Below are 16,586 nucleotides of genomic sequence, written 5' to 3'. Positions count from 1 at the left end.
TATTAAAATAGAAAACCTGTATTCCACATGATGCAAAATACATTCCAAATATGTATTAATATAATTAAAATTAAAATGTTTATAATAAGGTAATGATCATTAACATTCTGCAAAATACATTCCAAATAAATAACCTTTATTTGTCTTGTTACCAACTTATTGGTGCTTTATTTTAAAATATTGTCTATAAATCACATTTAACTTACCTCCCAGAGAAATGCTTTAATTATTTTCATAGTAAAGTACTTTGATATATATTTTTGATATATGGCTTTTATCTCCCACTAAGAGGAAACTGTAATCGCGCGGGCACCTCCCACGTGAGTACTGTTCCTTTGCGGATGTTCAAGACGTTGACAGGAAACAACTGTATCGCAGCAGATCCCCGGATCCCTGCGCCGCAGGAACAAGTGCGGAGATTTTAAACTCTCTTTATTTCACAGATTGTCTCTCGTTGATCCACGATGCCCGACAGAACTCCTCCAGACTCCGGGGAACACTCCGCGCTGCTCCGCTTCTCCTCCGCACTGTTTTACGCGTGCAGCTCCTTTCTGATCACGGTGGTGAATAAAACCGTGCTGACCAGCTACAGGTAGGTGGCGCCCCTGCCTTTTTTTTAATGAATCAATGAATGTGTGTGGTGTCCCCCGTCCTCTCACCCTCTGATCTAATGCTGATGTGTTTCCAGGTTTCCCTCCTACATGTTTCTGGGAATAGGTCAGGTAAGTTCTCCGGCTGTGTCCTGCTCCCTCTTTGTCTGTCACACACACACACACACATCTCACCCATCTCACCCGTGTGTCACTTTCAGATGGTCACCACTGTTGTTGTCATTTACGCTGCCAAAAAGAGCAAAACAGTCCAGTTCCAGGACTTCGACAAAAGTATTTTCATCAAAGTAAGCGTTCAGAACATGACTCATCTTCATCATTCATCCTTATTCACATGTCATCTGTTTTCTATTTGCAATATCGTATATGTCTTCTTTTTAATAATGTCTCTCCAGATCTTCCCTCTTCCTCTGCTGTACGTTGGGAATCAAATAACAGGACTGGCCAGCACCAAAAAACTCAGGTTTAACCAGTTGGTTTTAATTGTGGTAGATTCTGATCTTTAAAGTTTCTTATCCTGCAAACTCCTAACAAAACATTGTTGTCTTTTACAGTTTGCCCATGTTCACAGTATTACGGAAATTCACCATATTGATGACAATGATCTTGGAAGTGTATATACTAAGGTAACACCTTTTTTATATTGCAATCAAAGCCTTGAAAGACCTGTTTGGATTTGAATTGTTACAGGAGAGTAAAGTTAAATAGGAGTTCCCAGTGGAGGGAAGGGAGAAGGTGAAAAATGCAGAGTTACAGGTTGTGATAAAGTGTAGGTTTAATCAGAAAACACTACAACAGATCACAAAAATATAACAGCAATAAGAAAACGCAACAATAAATAACAAACCATTACGACAGATTAAAAATTACAATAAACAACGGCAAAACACAATTTCCTCCTTTTAAAAAGATGGACAGTGTGTCCGTCCAATCAGCGAGGAGCCTTGGTGATAGGTACCTTCTTTATCTGCCATAGTGTTTGATTTGTTATTGTGTATCTCTATTTGTCGTGTTTTACAATTTGCACTTCAGGACCACCATAAAGTGCTGATAAGTGTCCTTCAGTACTTTGACAGTAAGGTGCCTTTTTTTACGAGTCACTGAACGGGCCTATAGGGCTGAAGGGGTCTGGGGATCCAGGGTCAGAACCTTAACTAACAAGAGACAAAAATCAACCAGAATAAAGAGTCAAAACGACAGACAAACTAACAAAACTACCACATAAACGTCTCTTATCTGTGTTTTTATATAGAAAGGCCTTTTACATGTCTCTGCCAAGGGCTCGATTGTCTTGTAACCCATCCATGCTCATGAGTCTCCACTTTCCCCCTTTTGTTTTCCAGAAAAACGTTTCCCAGACGTCTTGTTTTCAGTGTTGTGACGATAGTTGTTGGTGCCATGATTGCTGCGAGGTACGCATGTTTTATTTGGACTTGTTGCTGAAGAACCGAACTAAGTGCGGACAGAAGCTTATAGCTGCATCTTTCTTTCTCCTGTAGCTCCGACCTGGCCTTCGATTTGAGGGCCTACACCTTCATCCTGCTCAATGATGTCTTCACCGCCAGCAGCAGTGTGTACACCAAGCAGAAACTTGGCGTGGAGGTAAACAATCGGTAGAGATACAACAGTTAAATGTCAGCGTAGGTGTGGTTGATTCCTTCAATGAGAAAAGATGTCACAACAGGTCATTGAGTAAGCACATTATTCTATTTATAGTATCAAATATTATCTTAGACAATTAGATGAAACCCACCTTCTTTATGCCTCCCCATAAGTGAAGCCAAAGCATCTTGTATGCCACCTGGTGGCTGGCATCAGTACAGGTCATCAGTCCCTCCTCTACATGGGCCAAACTAAAAGGTCACGTACATGTTTCTCAAAGATGGTTCCTGTTATTTAAGGTTGTTCTTATCACACTGATGTATGTTCATGTGTTGATTTTTCCCACAAGTTTGATTTTAATTAGTTATTTGATGCTGTAAAAACAGAGTGAAACATCATGATTGACAGTTGAGACTGAGATAAACAATTGGTTGAGCATGTTTATCGTGAGACTTTGTTAGCGTTGCTCCATCCCTCCAACGCTACATCGCTAAATACGATGGCAGCGTTCATATCTGGGATATTTTGGCTTCATTTTTTAATGGTGGAAGGAAGTGTAGACATGTCGTCCATCTTTATATACAGTCTATGGTACATGCATGCAGGTGTAGTGGCCATCAGGGATGCTAGGACAAATCTCAGTGGGCTGCCACATATGTCCAAAAAATCCATAAAGTTTTTACCTGCCCAGTCTGTGTCTTTATCGGCCCTCACACCGTCTCGCTGGCCAATCACAATCAAGTTGGTTCAAGTGCATGAACTAACCCTCAGTGATTTTGATCACATTATAACTGATGTTTTCCTCTTTTTTAATTATTCAGGGTCTCGGGAAGTACGGTGTCTTATTTTACAATGCGCTCCTCCTTGTTATCCCCACTGTCCTGTTCAGTGCCTTGACGGGAGATTTGCAGATGGTACATTTACTAACTAATACAACATATTCGGTCTGGGTGTGTTTGTGCGTTTCCTTTTCTGACTGACTTCTATGTTTTGATCCTCAGGCCGTCACATTTGAGGGCTGGTTTAATAGCACGTTTGTTTTTTGTTTCCTCTTGTCCTGCATCATGGGGTATGTCACCTCATTTCAGTGCAAACTGTTCATATTGATATTCATACAAGATCCATCTTACTTACATTATTGCCTCAGTCGACCCAGTTTCCTAAAACTCACCTCTCTTTTTTTCCAGGTTTGTGTTGATGTATTCCATAGTCCTGTGCAGCTATTATAACTCTGCACTTACTACCTCAGTCGTTGGAGCAATAAAGGTGAGAACACACTGACGATAAACATGATGATAAACAATCAAGAGGAAGAAAAATTTGTCAAAATGGCCTTTTTTTGTGATGTTAAGAATTTCCTGAATCCACACCTATTTCTAAATCTGCACCAATTGCTAATTACTTTTTTTCTGGCTATCGTGATTGTTTTTTTAATACTTACTGTACTTCTTTTAAACTTTAAATTTACTTTTTTTTTTTACTTTTACTCTACTTCTTTTTACTTTTCCCTTTATTTGTACTTTTTGAAATGTTTTGCTTCAAAACATAAAACTATATGAAAATGTAATAAATCTGTTGTCACTTTTTATCATTCAGAATGTTGCAGTAGCCTACGTTGGCATATTTGTGGGCGGAGACTACCTCTTCTCTTGGACTAACTTCATAGGCCTCAGCATTTGGTAAAAAAAACCAATTTGTCCAGTTTCATTTTCGTTTTTTAATTTCTTTATTTAACTTATAATAATAGGAAACATTTAGTTAAATGTCATTGTTACATGTTGTTACAATTCTTAACAGAGTAGTTGATGTGACCATGTGTGAATGTGATGTGAACATTACTTAGAACATTTATAGTTCTTGTTTCGTCAGAGCAGCACTGACACTAAATCCAATCCAGGCTCAGATATATAAGTTAATGAATGTTTTACAAATGACTCAAAGTCAAATGTGCCTGTTTTTTTATGTTATAGCTATTTATGTTATAGCTAAATATTTTCCAATGTGTCCTGATTTTATTCCATGGCCCAACATCTGATTGCTTTTGTCTCTTGTTTGCAGTATGTCAGGTGGACTCGCCTACTCTTTTATCACCTTTAGCACCAAATCGTCTCAAGTGAAAGCAGAAGTGAAAGAGTTGAAGACGGACATCACACTAGATCCAACAGGGAGGGGAGTTACCATCTTCTAAATGAACGATGTTTTAGCATTCACCACTTGATGGCATTGTTCTGCTTCATATTGGAGCATAATATTGCTTCCACACTTTTATCAACCTTCGCTATGGAGATTATATTTTCATCATGTTTATTACACATTAATTACTGAGCCAGTTCGCATGGGCTGTGGGTGGGGGAAGAAACTGTCAAATTAGGGGGAAGATCTGGTTATAGGGTGGATTCTGGATTATAATTTAAGAATTTATATATTTTTTTAATCCTGACACAAGGCATTTTTCAACATTTTTGTAAATTTCTCAGGAAATGATGTACAAAACAGAATTTGAATCTTATTTATGGCTGTTTTTTTCAATTGATGCAGATTATCAGACTACTTCCTGTTCCGTTGTTTTATTTTATTTTGTTCTTATCTGTAAAGCACTTTGAAGCGTGCCATATAAATAGTTTATTAGGATTATTTTTCTAAATACCATATGAGAGCTAGATGGACACATATAGGACAGTTTGGCCTTGGTGGAGATCATCATGTCACTCAGGGCCACTCAGGTTTTTATATTTATTTAAGCTAAATAAATGAATTTCTCTGGACACATGACTCCTGTTATCTATTTGATTCCACTACTAAAACACAAATAAACTGACATGGAGAGCATCGAATTTCTGGGTCAACTTCAGTGAATGTTTATTGAAAACCAACAATTTATAGAACAATGTGGACAGTCAGAGAAATCTGTGTAAAATATCTACCAAGCGAAGCAGGATCACTCTATACATGTCACAAACATGGAAACTGTCAGGAGGATGTTAGCGGAAACTAAGAGTTCAACTTCAAAGCTCTCTGTAAATTGTGCACACTCAATATTCTAACAAACACGTCCTGTATATATTAAATGCCATAATCTTCTCGAACCACAAAATAGACTACGGGTTAGAAATGCTTCAAAATATACTATGACTGGGTACAATAAATCATTTGGCGTTTTGATTATCAACAATTTACAAATTTGCCTTCCAGTTTCACTGTAACTGCACGAGGGTCATTTTTAAAAATCGAAAAAAAATAAAATAAAAAACTGATTCAAACATCACAGCTAGTGACAGGTTTCCTCCAAACAACCAGCGGCGGGGCAGTAATGAGAGGCATCATACAGTGTTGAAGGATGTAGTGTTGCATTAGTAGACAAAAAGAAAAAAACAGCACTACATGAATCAGTTCATGAAAAAGCGGGCGCCACGTTCCTGGACACGTACAACAGATCTAATCTTCAGTGCATTGCAAGCTTAATCCAAGACTAAGTAAGTGCTTCATCCAAAGAAATCAGTGTGATCTCTGAATGTACTTGATTGGGACGTTTTGGAGAAGTTGGAGGATTTCCCTTTATGCATCGAATGATTATAGAGCGTTCTCGAACATATGAACAAAATGTGAGCCATAAAAAGAAAAAATATATATATATACGGTCAAATAAATACCTCATAATTTAAACTTTGAAATGAGATGACATGGGTTCACCAAACACTTCCATGATTCTGAATCACAATTGATCTGCCACCTTTTAATATAAAAGGCGACCATTATTGAACATCTGCTGACTGGTTGGAAAATGAGTTTTGGCCACTGCAGGTTTTACACACACACTCCTTGTATCTGCGAGGAAACGGTTGTTAAAATGGAAATAAGGCTTGTTCATAAAAATAACACTTTTTGTAGAATAATAATCAGCTCGATCCAGAAGGTAGTAAGAAGGCCGTCGGATATAAAACGTAAACGTTTGAATTGTTGCCTGAGCAGACCTGTGGATTAGGCTTGCAATGATCACCCCTCATTCACATATAAAAAATGACCACGTCACATGGTCTTTATAAAGATGGACAACATGACCACTCCCCAAAAGTGAAGCCAAATCTTTCTAAGTGCCCCCTGGTGGCTGACTCCGCTACAGGTCATAAAGCCAACCTGTTCCATGTTAGCAGATGGGACTTGGACCAATCTATAAAAAACAAAGTAGACGTCAAGTAGTTTTCTCAAAGATTGTTTGTCATTTTAGGTAGTTTTTAATCACACTGATGATTGTTCAAGTGCTTTTGGGAGATTCCGCTAGTGGGAAGAAGTGAAGACCTGTCGTCCATCTTTTTCGGGCACGGTTACACATACGCAAATGTTAAGTGAATATCGCGGGTCAATGTTCACCGAAGCTGAAATGTGGAGCCTCGCTGCGATGTGCCTCAGCACAGGAAACTAATGTTTGATTCACCCCTTGTTCGGACAGATTAGAAGTGAACAGGTGGAGGTGGAGGTTCGCCACTGAACCGTTCGCTGATGTGTGACCGGGCCCTTATAGTCGCTCCACTGACTTATTTTGAATCTCCTTTTCTCAGCCTTTGCTCCCCACATTGTTAGAGAGTAAATGAACCAGTGAGGCTAAAACGATCTGAAGTCCTACTTATGAAACCTGGGAGCACGGCGAGAGGTTGTCAAAATGCAACTTTAACACGATCCTAAGTTTGACCACACCCTGTATTCTTCTGTCCGTCTGAGCTTACTCCATATATACATCATTCATACACACTCTCTTACACTCATAATATACTTAAAAAAACTCGTTACCATCAAAGTGCAAACAAAACCAATTAAAAAGATAACAGGTTCTCTTTCTTTGCCTGTAGAAGACAAGAAGAAAGAAAGACATTCTTCATATAGTCAAATCTACAATTATAGCAGCCTAAAGGAATAAAATGTAAGATGAATAAGGTGCTTTAGCTTGTGCCTTCCTGGTGCTGTGAGGGGGGGGAGGGGTTTACATGATGCTGTGCATAAAACTGATCTCAGGCTAAATCTTCCTCCAAGTCTGGTTTCACCTCCTGATAGAACTAAACTAGTCTTTGATCTGCGTTTATGAACGATTTCTTTTTTTTAGCTACAGCACGCTTTGCAGGAAGACGGGTTGGGAATGGGAGGGAAAGGGGAGTCCAGAACCAGGAGGTGGGCGGGTGTTCAGGGAGACAGGTTGTTGGCCAGCTCGATGAGTGCCAGAGCGCCGTGGAGACGCTCCCGTTGCTCCTGGAGACGGCGCTTGGCGGCTCCACCCTGGCTCCCCTTCTTCTCCTCCTCCACGGCCTCTTCCTCTTCCTCGTTCTCTTCGTCCGACTGGAGAAACTCCATGGGATCCTGCTGCTCCTGGTCCTCTGCCATCCCCTTGCCCTGCGGCTTCCCCTTGGTGGTCGTGGGGGCACGCTGCTCGCGGGTTCGCCAGTACCTACGCAGGACAGAGAACATTAACTTAACATATACATAACATGAAGTTCCTTCTGAAACTGTGGCTGAGTTCATCTGTTCACAGTGTATGCAGTCCTGTGCAACCACTTACTTTGCCAGCCACTCTGCCACAGCCTTGTTATCCACAGACTGGGCCTTCCCCTGACCCTCCTTTGGCTCCTCCCTCTTCAGACGGGAGAACGGATGCTTGGGGCAGTGACGGTTGGCATGAGTGAACCGATTGGCACATCCTGTGGAGAAAGCAGCAGGTGTGAACAAGAGCACTGAGCCATTAAATGACGTAATGCATGACCTTTTTGCGGTTTACTGCCATCATAACTACACAGTAATATATTAACATTGTAACAAGGGATTGGTGTTTTTGAAGGGAAAGTGATAACAATGAATAAGTTGTATTGTTGTTGAGTCAGACAATTCCACGGTTGATTTGCAGCTAGTACAGTTACACTGTGTTTCTCAGGTACTTTCCAAACTCAGTCGGTTTAAATTTTAAACAGCCCCATTCACTGAGACATTTCTTCGTTTCTTATCATTGGAAAGTACCTCAAAAGTGAAAGACCTTTAAAGTTCCACTTTGAGTAAATAATGCTGCATTTAGTTTCTCTTTTTTTTTTATCTACCTTTCTCTGAGCAGACAAAGGGTTTTTCCCCGGTGTGCAGGCGCTGGTGCGTCTTCAGCTGACCACTCTGGACAAACGCCTTCCCACAGTTAGGGTAGTCACAGAGATACGGCCTCTCTCCTGGGGGGGTAAACAGGAGATTGTTATGGTAACAGCACTGTAATGTCAAGCAAGTCTGTACACATGCACTAAACATTTAATACATCAGCACTAAAGCCTTAAAATTCAGGATGATGATATGCCCCTTCCTGCTCAACATACTACTCACATCTGCTTTGACGTTTTACTTTTTACACCATGTTCCTTATAATAAGCCAACACATGATACCTTTGTTTATGACAAATACAGCTGCCTCGAGTCTCTCTCTCTCACCTGTGTGTGTCCTCTTATGGGCCTGGAGAGACTTCTCTCTGGGAAACACTCGGTTGCAGATGTTGCAGCGGATGCGGCTGGATGAGGTCTCGCCCTCGTTGATCAGCTCGCGGACGGTGTCAGCCCGTGGACGACCTCTGCGGATACCATCCTGACCACAAAAATACACACAATGACTTAATTAAACCCTTAAAAACACTTTGTTCCTATTGGCCAGGACAGCAGCAGACCCAACACATGATTTGGCAGACTGGTGTTTTTCATCCTTATGACTTAATATAGTAAAATAAACCTACAGTATGAAATAAGCTCTGAGAGGATGATATGTACTGACACGTAATACTACTTGTATTACATATATATGTGGTTTTATTACTCATTTGATACAATGTAACACAACATCAGTCACTGTTTCATTGTATGGTGTCACGTGTTACACTGTGGCACGTTTGTTCATTATCCTTCATTCACATCCGGTACACTTTTGGCGCGCTGATCGACGTCATGAGCAGCTGCTCCAGAACCCGGAAGTGACTGGGGTTTAAAATCCATCGTGTCACACCCTAATGCGCGGGCGTTTTTTTTAAATGACTCACCATTTCAGCCATATTGAGCCAAAAACAGCACTTCAACATCTCAAAGAGTCTCATCTTAAAAAGTTAATTCTGCTTTTCTATTATATAAATATAGTGATTCGGTTTAGAATGGATTGGAAAGATCCTCACGCATGCTCTCATGCTCTCATGCTCTCTCTCTCTCTCTCTCTCTCTCTCTCTAGAGACCTAATGTAACTATTTGAATGTTGTTAAAAGTTAAAACTGTTGTTAAACGTGTATTACAGTGTTGTCATCCACCTCAAACAACAAGAATGTAACCGAACCCTTTTAAAGCTGCTCAGTGTGGAGCAAACTGCTGTCACTCCCACAGACTGGCCATAGAGAGGACCCACCGCGCTTTGATCGCTTCAGAGGAGCTTGTTTACCTTGATCTGCTCCGGTGACGGGGCTGTGTCCCCCTCTCCGGCTGTCTGGGTGCCGGTGGGGGACGAAGCGCCGCTCACAGATCCCGGGCTCAGAGTCACATTGTGGGCGTTCTCCCCCCACTTCCACGGGTACACCATGAAGTCGCTGAAGCCGGGGCTGGTGGGCGTCATCGCCTCCGCTTTCCTGGGCTTGATCGGGGTGGTCTTGATGACAGACACCAGCACTCGTTTGGGCGAGTCGTTGCAGAAAACAACGTGCGGGTGCTTGTTTTCGGCCATCGTGTCCAAATCGCCGTGTTACAGACGCCACAGAGCGAATCAGCAAAGAGTCACCGCGGGTTAAAAATGATAATAATCACAAAAAAATAAAAGTCTTAAATATGGCGGCTTCTCAATCCGGGGTGAAAACGTCCTTCATTTCCGAAGAGGAGTCAGAGAGAAGCCTTTGATGTGCAGATGCTCCTCAGTAGATACAGTGAGAATTGATCATGACTGTAAGTTTCCTTCATCTGATCTGAAATGTGCGCCCGCAGCTGCCTGATCCCGCGTTGCAAAAGCGCGCCTGAGAGGCCCGCCGACCAATCAGCTGCGAGGATCCCAACCCACATGTTTGCAGGCGCGACAACCAACCAATGACAGCGGCTGTCTACCTCCGCGTAGAAAAGACCGTGAAACCAATGGGCGGCGCAGAAATCCTGCCACGTGCTTGTGATTGGTCGAGACGTTTTGGTCCAATGAGATTTGAACATTCAACGCGCGCTCTCGCAGACTGACGTGGAGGCTGGCCAATGAGGACACGCGGAGAGCATGTTAACCCGCGGTGGAGCCAATGGGAGCGCAGGGCGGGTGATTTCACACCGCGGACGAGCAGATGGTCCGTTCCCGCGCTGAGGAGTCTGTTTATGTTATTAGATTTTTTGCTCAATTTAAAGGGAAAGGAAACGGTGGCTCAGAGGCGCCAAAGTTACGTAATCACCACAGGGAGGAACAATGGATGGACTGTGTGACTTCAGACAAGACACAGAAACCGTGTTTGAAAGATTATACATATATTGAATTAGTGTACAGCCTCTGATATGGTTATTCTATTGACTGTTATATAATTTATTTATGAGTCAAGATCAAAGACACTGGAAATGTGTCATATCAAGAAAAGTGTCAAACAGTGAATAAAAGTTAATTTAGCAGTTTTTATAAATTGTTGATAAACATCCAAATGCAATTCACAATTTAGTTTTAAGATCCATGACTTTGTTGAGGTGCGATGAAACAGCTTTACTGTGGATAAAACAGGTTAAAGGCCATTTTTAATTTAAACCCACATTCAGTTTCACTATCACTAACAGTTTTTCTCTTCTCAGACTACAGCGGACTCAAGAAATTAAAAAGTAACAGCATTCAGGAAGAATTAAAGTGATCTGTTTATTCATGTGGGTTCCAGGGGGAGGGAATCCATTTGCAGATACACTCTTAAAGGTGAAACAGTAAAATACCATTGAAATGTCATTCATCCAAGCAGAAGTAAAATGAGCAACTATAACAAAAACATAATGCTGGAGGGGTGGGGCTATGAGACCAGTGGAAGTAACAGAGGAAAACATAATAACACGATTGAGAGTGGAACACATTAGATTAGATGAAATATAATTCTATTAGGTAAATTATCTCTCTTGTCTGTCAAACAGATGACGTATTATGTCAGTGCTTAAAGTACAAAAGTATTTTTCAGGAAGAGAGGCAGTATAAAGGCAGGGATTGAAAGGATCAAGTATTAACATAAACTCAGTCATGGACAGTTAGGGAGTTGTAACAGTGTAGTAGTTTTCTTGAGAGGAACTAGATTAATTATTACAGTTTTTATTTGTTTCCACGAGGTAAATGATCCATGCTCCAGGATAATGAGTGCCCTTTGATGTTGGCTGCCACCATTAAAAAAAGAACTTAGTGTAATTAAGAAAAAACACAATTCAACCCTATCTTTTGCATGTAGATCCATCGAAGCAGTAAATATTGTGCTTTTCCAAACATTTCTAATAAAAGAAAAGTTTTCTATCTACACAGGCTGTGATTCAGAACTTCAGAATGTATGATGTCATCTATTGGCGCTTTCTCGTCCAATAGGAAAAGGAGCCCATATGAATAAAGTGTGTAGTCATAGGGTCCAGTGAGTGGTTCCAGTTCTTCGCTGCGGTGCAACAGAAGCCTTTCTGTTGGTTTTTATGTGACTGCCTCATTGCCTGTGGTCTCTCACTCTCTCTCTCTCTCTCTCTCTCTCTTTCTCTCTTGCTCCCTCACACTAACCTAAAAAAGAATCTCCAATAGAGTGTATTGAATCTTGTTCTGGTTTAATGTGAATCGTCCAGAACAATTTGAATATAATCTTCTCATATTTTATAATAAATAATAAATCATTATTTACCATATTTACACGTCATGCTGAATGTGACTATTTTGGTAAGCAATGCAAACACAGTCCCCCAACGTCCCTTTATGTTGACACAGTAGCTTGGCATTTTCTATGCTGACCACTAGATGGTGCTAAGTTGCATTGTGCAAGATATATCCTGACTCATCCAGCTAGTGAGAGTGACACAGATCTGAGGTATGTTAATGTAATTTTACACTTAGAATACATACATCTGTGTATGCAATGCAATATACATGCATTCATAAGGTTATTTTTTGAATATATGTTGGATGTATAACGTAAAGACCATCTCAATTGCATATGTATGTATATGTGCTTTCAATGTATTTCCCACTTTGATTCCATACTGTGACCTCGACCTTAGACAAATATGGAAAACCCATCCAAGCCAGAGAAAAAACAATTTTGCTAAATAAAGAAAACTTTCATTGTTTAGCTCTTGGTGTTAAGTGGTGTACATTTGTTATATTTGCATTTGTCCAAGTTTTTTTTTTAAATGTGCTAAATAAAGCAGTCACTGTGACAGTATTGGAGCCAAAGCCGAACCGTAAATGTTATCCAGCTAGCCACCAGATATAAGTATTCACATAATATTGCGTGAATACGTTTTTTATCAGCACTTCTTTCATAAAATGTGTCGCACACATAGCACAGACAAATACTGTCTGTGGATGTTTTACCACGGTGTTAGCATGCGTGAAATGCAGCGTAATGCGTCATTATGAACTGGTTTTGCTAACCGGACTGTAGTTCAGTGCTTTGTGAAGTCCCATCACCACTGTCGAGCAGCAGACTTCAATAACTTCCTGTTGTTTTCTTAATTTGCAGTGCGTTTCTCTCAGCCACATACAAAACGCTTAAATGACCTTAAACGATAGCTAGCTAGCCAACAGACATAAGTACTCGAGTAATATTAGCTAATGCCAAATTAGCTAAACCTCTGATGAATATATGCATTTGTCCAGATTATGTTTTAATCATAGACTTTAGGTTTTAATAAACTTAAAGTAACTGTACTGCAGCAGCACTTCCTGACTCAGCAGAGAATAACGCACCTTGATTGGTCGAGGACTTGAACCGAATCTCCTGCATGAATACTGATTGGTTAACAGCCTATTGATGAGCAGGGGGGCGTGTCTTCGCTTGGACGTGCACCACACGTGCAAACATTTTAAATAGAGGCCGCTGTGCTTGATGTTAACTGGTCAGTCCGCGGCTCCGCTGGATTCTGGAGTTTTCTTACAGCTACTAGTTCACGCACAGAGAGAAGAAGAGGAGGCGGCTGGAGTCTGAACTCATGTCTTCCTCTCTCCCCGGCGACACTCTGGCTAAAATGCTGCCGGACACCTACGGGTGCGTGGTGGCGAACAGGTTCGGGGAACTCCTGGACGACGACGCTGACCCGTTCGACATGATCCGGGCAGTGGAGGAGAAGAAGAAGAAGAAGCAGGAGGATGAGCGGAAAGGCAAGCAGAAGAAACCCGGGCAGAAGGAGTCCCAGAAGGACAGGAGGGTCCCCAGAGCTCCGGGGCTTCAGGAGCCAGCTCCAGGTGAGCTCCACACCGCACCACACCCCGAGTCCTGACGGGTCTGTCCGCTGCTGGGGCTTCGAGACCGGGCACCTGAGCCAGGAGAGGCCGGTGTGCACGTGTCTGGGTGATGATTCAAAGCACATTCAAAGCTGTTTGTAAAAGTATGAATATACTCTACAAACACAAAGCTAATACAGATTGTGAGGTTATATGCCAATTCTCAATGTGACTGGGATTCTCAGTTTTCTTTTATTTGCTATCAGACCCAGTTTTTTTTTTTTTTCATTTTGCAGAAGAGCTTTAAAATAGTCAGCAGTAGACTGAATATTTCTCTCTATTTTAAATCTTTAAACTTTAATGATCCCAAACTGGAGAATTCCTTTTCCAGCAGCAAGGTATCAGGCACATAGCGAACTATTCAAGATGTAAAAATATCAGAACAAAACTTTACAAATATTGAAAGAATAAAAAATATAGCATTGTACAGGCTGCATGAGCTGGTTTCAGCAGCTCCCAGTGGAGGAGGACAAAAGCCACCAGAAGATTCAACTTGTTGGAGGATTGTAGATTGTAATAGGTGAACTTTACTACCTCCACCGAAAAAAGATAGAAATCCAGAATTTCAATGTGGTTTCATTGGGGCCTCAGCATGAGTTTGCACTCTACAAAGTACAGTTCCAGTTGATAATTGGTTCCACTTCCATCAAGGGAAGTATTTTGACTTTATTTGCTGGACCAGACGTGTCATAATCTTAAATTGTCAAATAGTTCACAAACCATTAGGGGGGGAAAAGTGATAAGACACCTCAGTTAAATATCACATTGACTTGACTTTCTGTCCTCAGTCCAAAAGCAGCAGCCTCAGTGGCAGCAGCAACAAGCTCGTCCTGGACCAGTGGCGGAGACCCGAGAGGACAGAGAGGAGGCTCAGAGGGGCATGAAGAGAGGTGTTGCTGGGGAGCGCACGGCCAACCAGGAGGAGAGGCCACAGGAGTATTCCATCGCAAAGTAAGTGTTTTCATACGAGAACAGATCTTGCATTTCAGTAAGAGACGGTGCAGACAACACACAACTGGTGACAATGTCTTGAGCAATACTCTCCCAGCTGGTTGGGACATGTAGGAGCTGACTTTTGAATCTGATTGTCCCTCAGGCCTTCCTCTTATGCAGACTCTGACCTCAGGGGCAGAGGAGGGGCCAGAGACAGGAGAGGAGCACGAGGTGGAGGATACACAAGGAACCTAGACAACTTCAACCTGAGGGGCAAGAGAGAATATGATCGACACAATGGAACGTAAGCATTGTTTCAGCTGTCCAGTTAAAAAGCTCACGCTCCCTCACGGTGTATTAATGACTGATCTAACGTTCATTGCAGAGGAATATCTCCTGAGGAGAAGAGAGGAGGCAGAGGACCCTGGAACTGGGGCTGTGTTGAAGAGGCCACAAGGTCGGAGAACTTTTGAAACATGGGAATTACAACACAATACAGACGTGTAACTGTTTCTTCATGTCCCTTATTTTGTAGTGAACTGATGGAGGTGTCATCTGATGCTCCAGTCAAAGCAGAGGAGGCCCAAATAACTGTGGGTGAAAATCAGAATCCGTGAGTAATGCACATGAACATCTTTTCAAATTGACACGTCATCAGTTCAGCTGTTAAATATATTATTTTGTAAATTTTAAGGTTTGTTAATGAAAAGTACAATATATCTGCCGGTTTCATATTTTGTATTTTAGATAAATTTGTTGCTTATGATAACAATGTTTTCAAAATGGATTCGACCCTCTTTTTGCTATTTAACCCAATTATTAAAGAGCAACGGAAGAGGAGGATGGAGAGATGGTGGTCCAAGTTGCCATGGAGATGACCCTGGACGAGTGGAAGGCCATGCAGGAGATAAGTCGTCCCAAGGCGGAGTTTAATATCCGCAAAACGGAGAACAAGATTCCCTCCAAAGCCAAAGTCATCCACCAGTCAAAGCACCTGGAGGTGAGGATGTAAAACACTTCATAGAACCCACTCACAAGAAAGTCGAGCCATGACTTAAAGCTCATCTTTCTGTGATGTTGCTTCCAAACAAATCCTTCAGAAATGACTTTGAATCACACTTTACATGATGGCAGAAGGAGATATTGAGTTTAGCTTGACATGTCAGGTTCAACCAAGTTTCCGACTATGTTGGCCTTTGCCTCCAATCTTCAGAACCTCAAGGCCCCCCCTGTGGAGGAGATAGAGGATGAAGGCAACTTCCTCCGTCGGTCTGTGAATGACATCACCTCTCTTCTGGACATCAACTTCGGGAGTCTTGGCCGGCCCACCCGTGGGGGGCGAGGAAGAGGAGCTCGAGGTGGCATGACCAATCGCCCAGAGAGACCTAAACCCATATTGGAGAAGGTATGCTCTCAACTAATGTGTTGAGATGGAAGGAACAGTTAAAACTACATAGTCTTTATAGATGTTTAACGTTTTTGATATTTACTTTTGCTATTTTATATATTGGCAGACTGTTTGCTGGTAGTTTTAACAGTAAAACCCAGTGTACTTGTCTCACACTGTGTTAAATAATCAACAGAATCAACCAGAATATTAGGAACTGATGTAAAAATCTGATCTTGAGTTGTTAATGTCTGTTCTCCTATCAGGAGGATGATCTGGCTCCTAACCCGGACAACCCAGAAGACTTCCCTGCTCTTCCAACAGGAAGATAACTGAACACACTCGTCTACATTCAGCTCCTGCGGGGAGAATTTGTTGCACTTCTCACTTGCTTGACAACACTGTTTTCAAGTCCCTGCTGTTCTTAAGGTTTGGGGTTCTATTGCACTATTCAAGAGTTTGATTCCTGTAGAATAAATAATATGGCAAGTTTATCTAGGACCCGTTTGAAGTGTTTTTTTATCCACTACACTGAAACTACTTGAGTGGGCAATGTTAAGAAGTTAAAGTCTGAGTGCTGTCTTTGGTATTCATAAACAATCACTAT

The 16,586-nt window shown here is 41.6% G+C and overlaps 3 protein-coding genes across 4 annotated transcripts; 2 read left to right on the top strand and 1 right to left on the bottom strand.

Moving 5' to 3' along the window:
- Positions 1 to 307: 307 nt before the first annotated feature.
- Positions 308 to 4,978, top strand: slc35d2 (solute carrier family 35 member D2). Of its 2 annotated transcripts, XM_035166628.2 has the most exons (12): positions 309 to 592; positions 689 to 722; positions 812 to 898; positions 1,007 to 1,074; positions 1,166 to 1,237; positions 1,955 to 2,023; positions 2,111 to 2,213; positions 3,035 to 3,127; positions 3,215 to 3,282; positions 3,401 to 3,479; positions 3,810 to 3,892; positions 4,272 to 4,978. In XM_035166628.2, the coding sequence occupies exons 1-12, from the start codon at positions 465 to 467 to the stop codon at positions 4,399 to 4,401; spliced, it is 1,014 nt and encodes a 337-aa protein (XP_035022519.1). In that variant the 5' UTR covers positions 309 to 464; the 3' UTR covers positions 4,402 to 4,978. The 2 variants fall into 2 exon arrangements, with proteins under 2 accessions (XP_035022518.1, XP_035022519.1); XM_035166627.2 differs by having other exon boundaries at positions 308 to 592; positions 812 to 1,074.
- A 69-nt stretch (positions 4,979 to 5,047) lies between these two features.
- Positions 5,048 to 10,184, bottom strand: znf367 (zinc finger protein 367). The gene is made up of 5 exons (XM_035166629.1): positions 9,643 to 10,184; positions 8,661 to 8,811; positions 8,288 to 8,407; positions 7,759 to 7,897; positions 5,048 to 7,647 (listed from the first exon to the last, which is right to left on the bottom strand). The coding sequence occupies exons 1-5, from the start codon at positions 9,919 to 9,921 to the stop codon at positions 7,386 to 7,388; spliced, it is 951 nt and encodes a 316-aa protein (XP_035022520.1). The 5' UTR covers positions 9,922 to 10,184; the 3' UTR covers positions 5,048 to 7,385.
- A 3,042-nt stretch (positions 10,185 to 13,226) lies between these two features.
- On the top strand, positions 13,227 to 16,473 carry zgc:103482 (uncharacterized protein LOC450001 homolog). The gene is made up of 8 exons (XM_035165695.2): positions 13,227 to 13,620; positions 14,448 to 14,610; positions 14,756 to 14,896; positions 14,978 to 15,049; positions 15,128 to 15,205; positions 15,418 to 15,592; positions 15,806 to 15,997; positions 16,246 to 16,473. The coding sequence occupies exons 1-8, from the start codon at positions 13,368 to 13,370 to the stop codon at positions 16,309 to 16,311; spliced, it is 1,140 nt and encodes a 379-aa protein (XP_035021586.2). The 5' UTR covers positions 13,227 to 13,367; the 3' UTR covers positions 16,312 to 16,473.
- The last annotated feature ends 113 nt before the right edge of the window (positions 16,474 to 16,586 follow it).

Source organism: Hippoglossus stenolepis, chromosome 9 (assembly GCF_022539355.2).
Source record: "Hippoglossus stenolepis isolate QCI-W04-F060 chromosome 9, HSTE1.2, whole genome shotgun sequence".
NCBI classification, from domain to species: domain Eukaryota; kingdom Metazoa; phylum Chordata; class Actinopteri; order Pleuronectiformes; family Pleuronectidae; genus Hippoglossus; species Hippoglossus stenolepis.
Note: the sequence above shows the minus strand (reverse complement) of the source record. Positions and strands in the feature narration are given on the sequence as shown.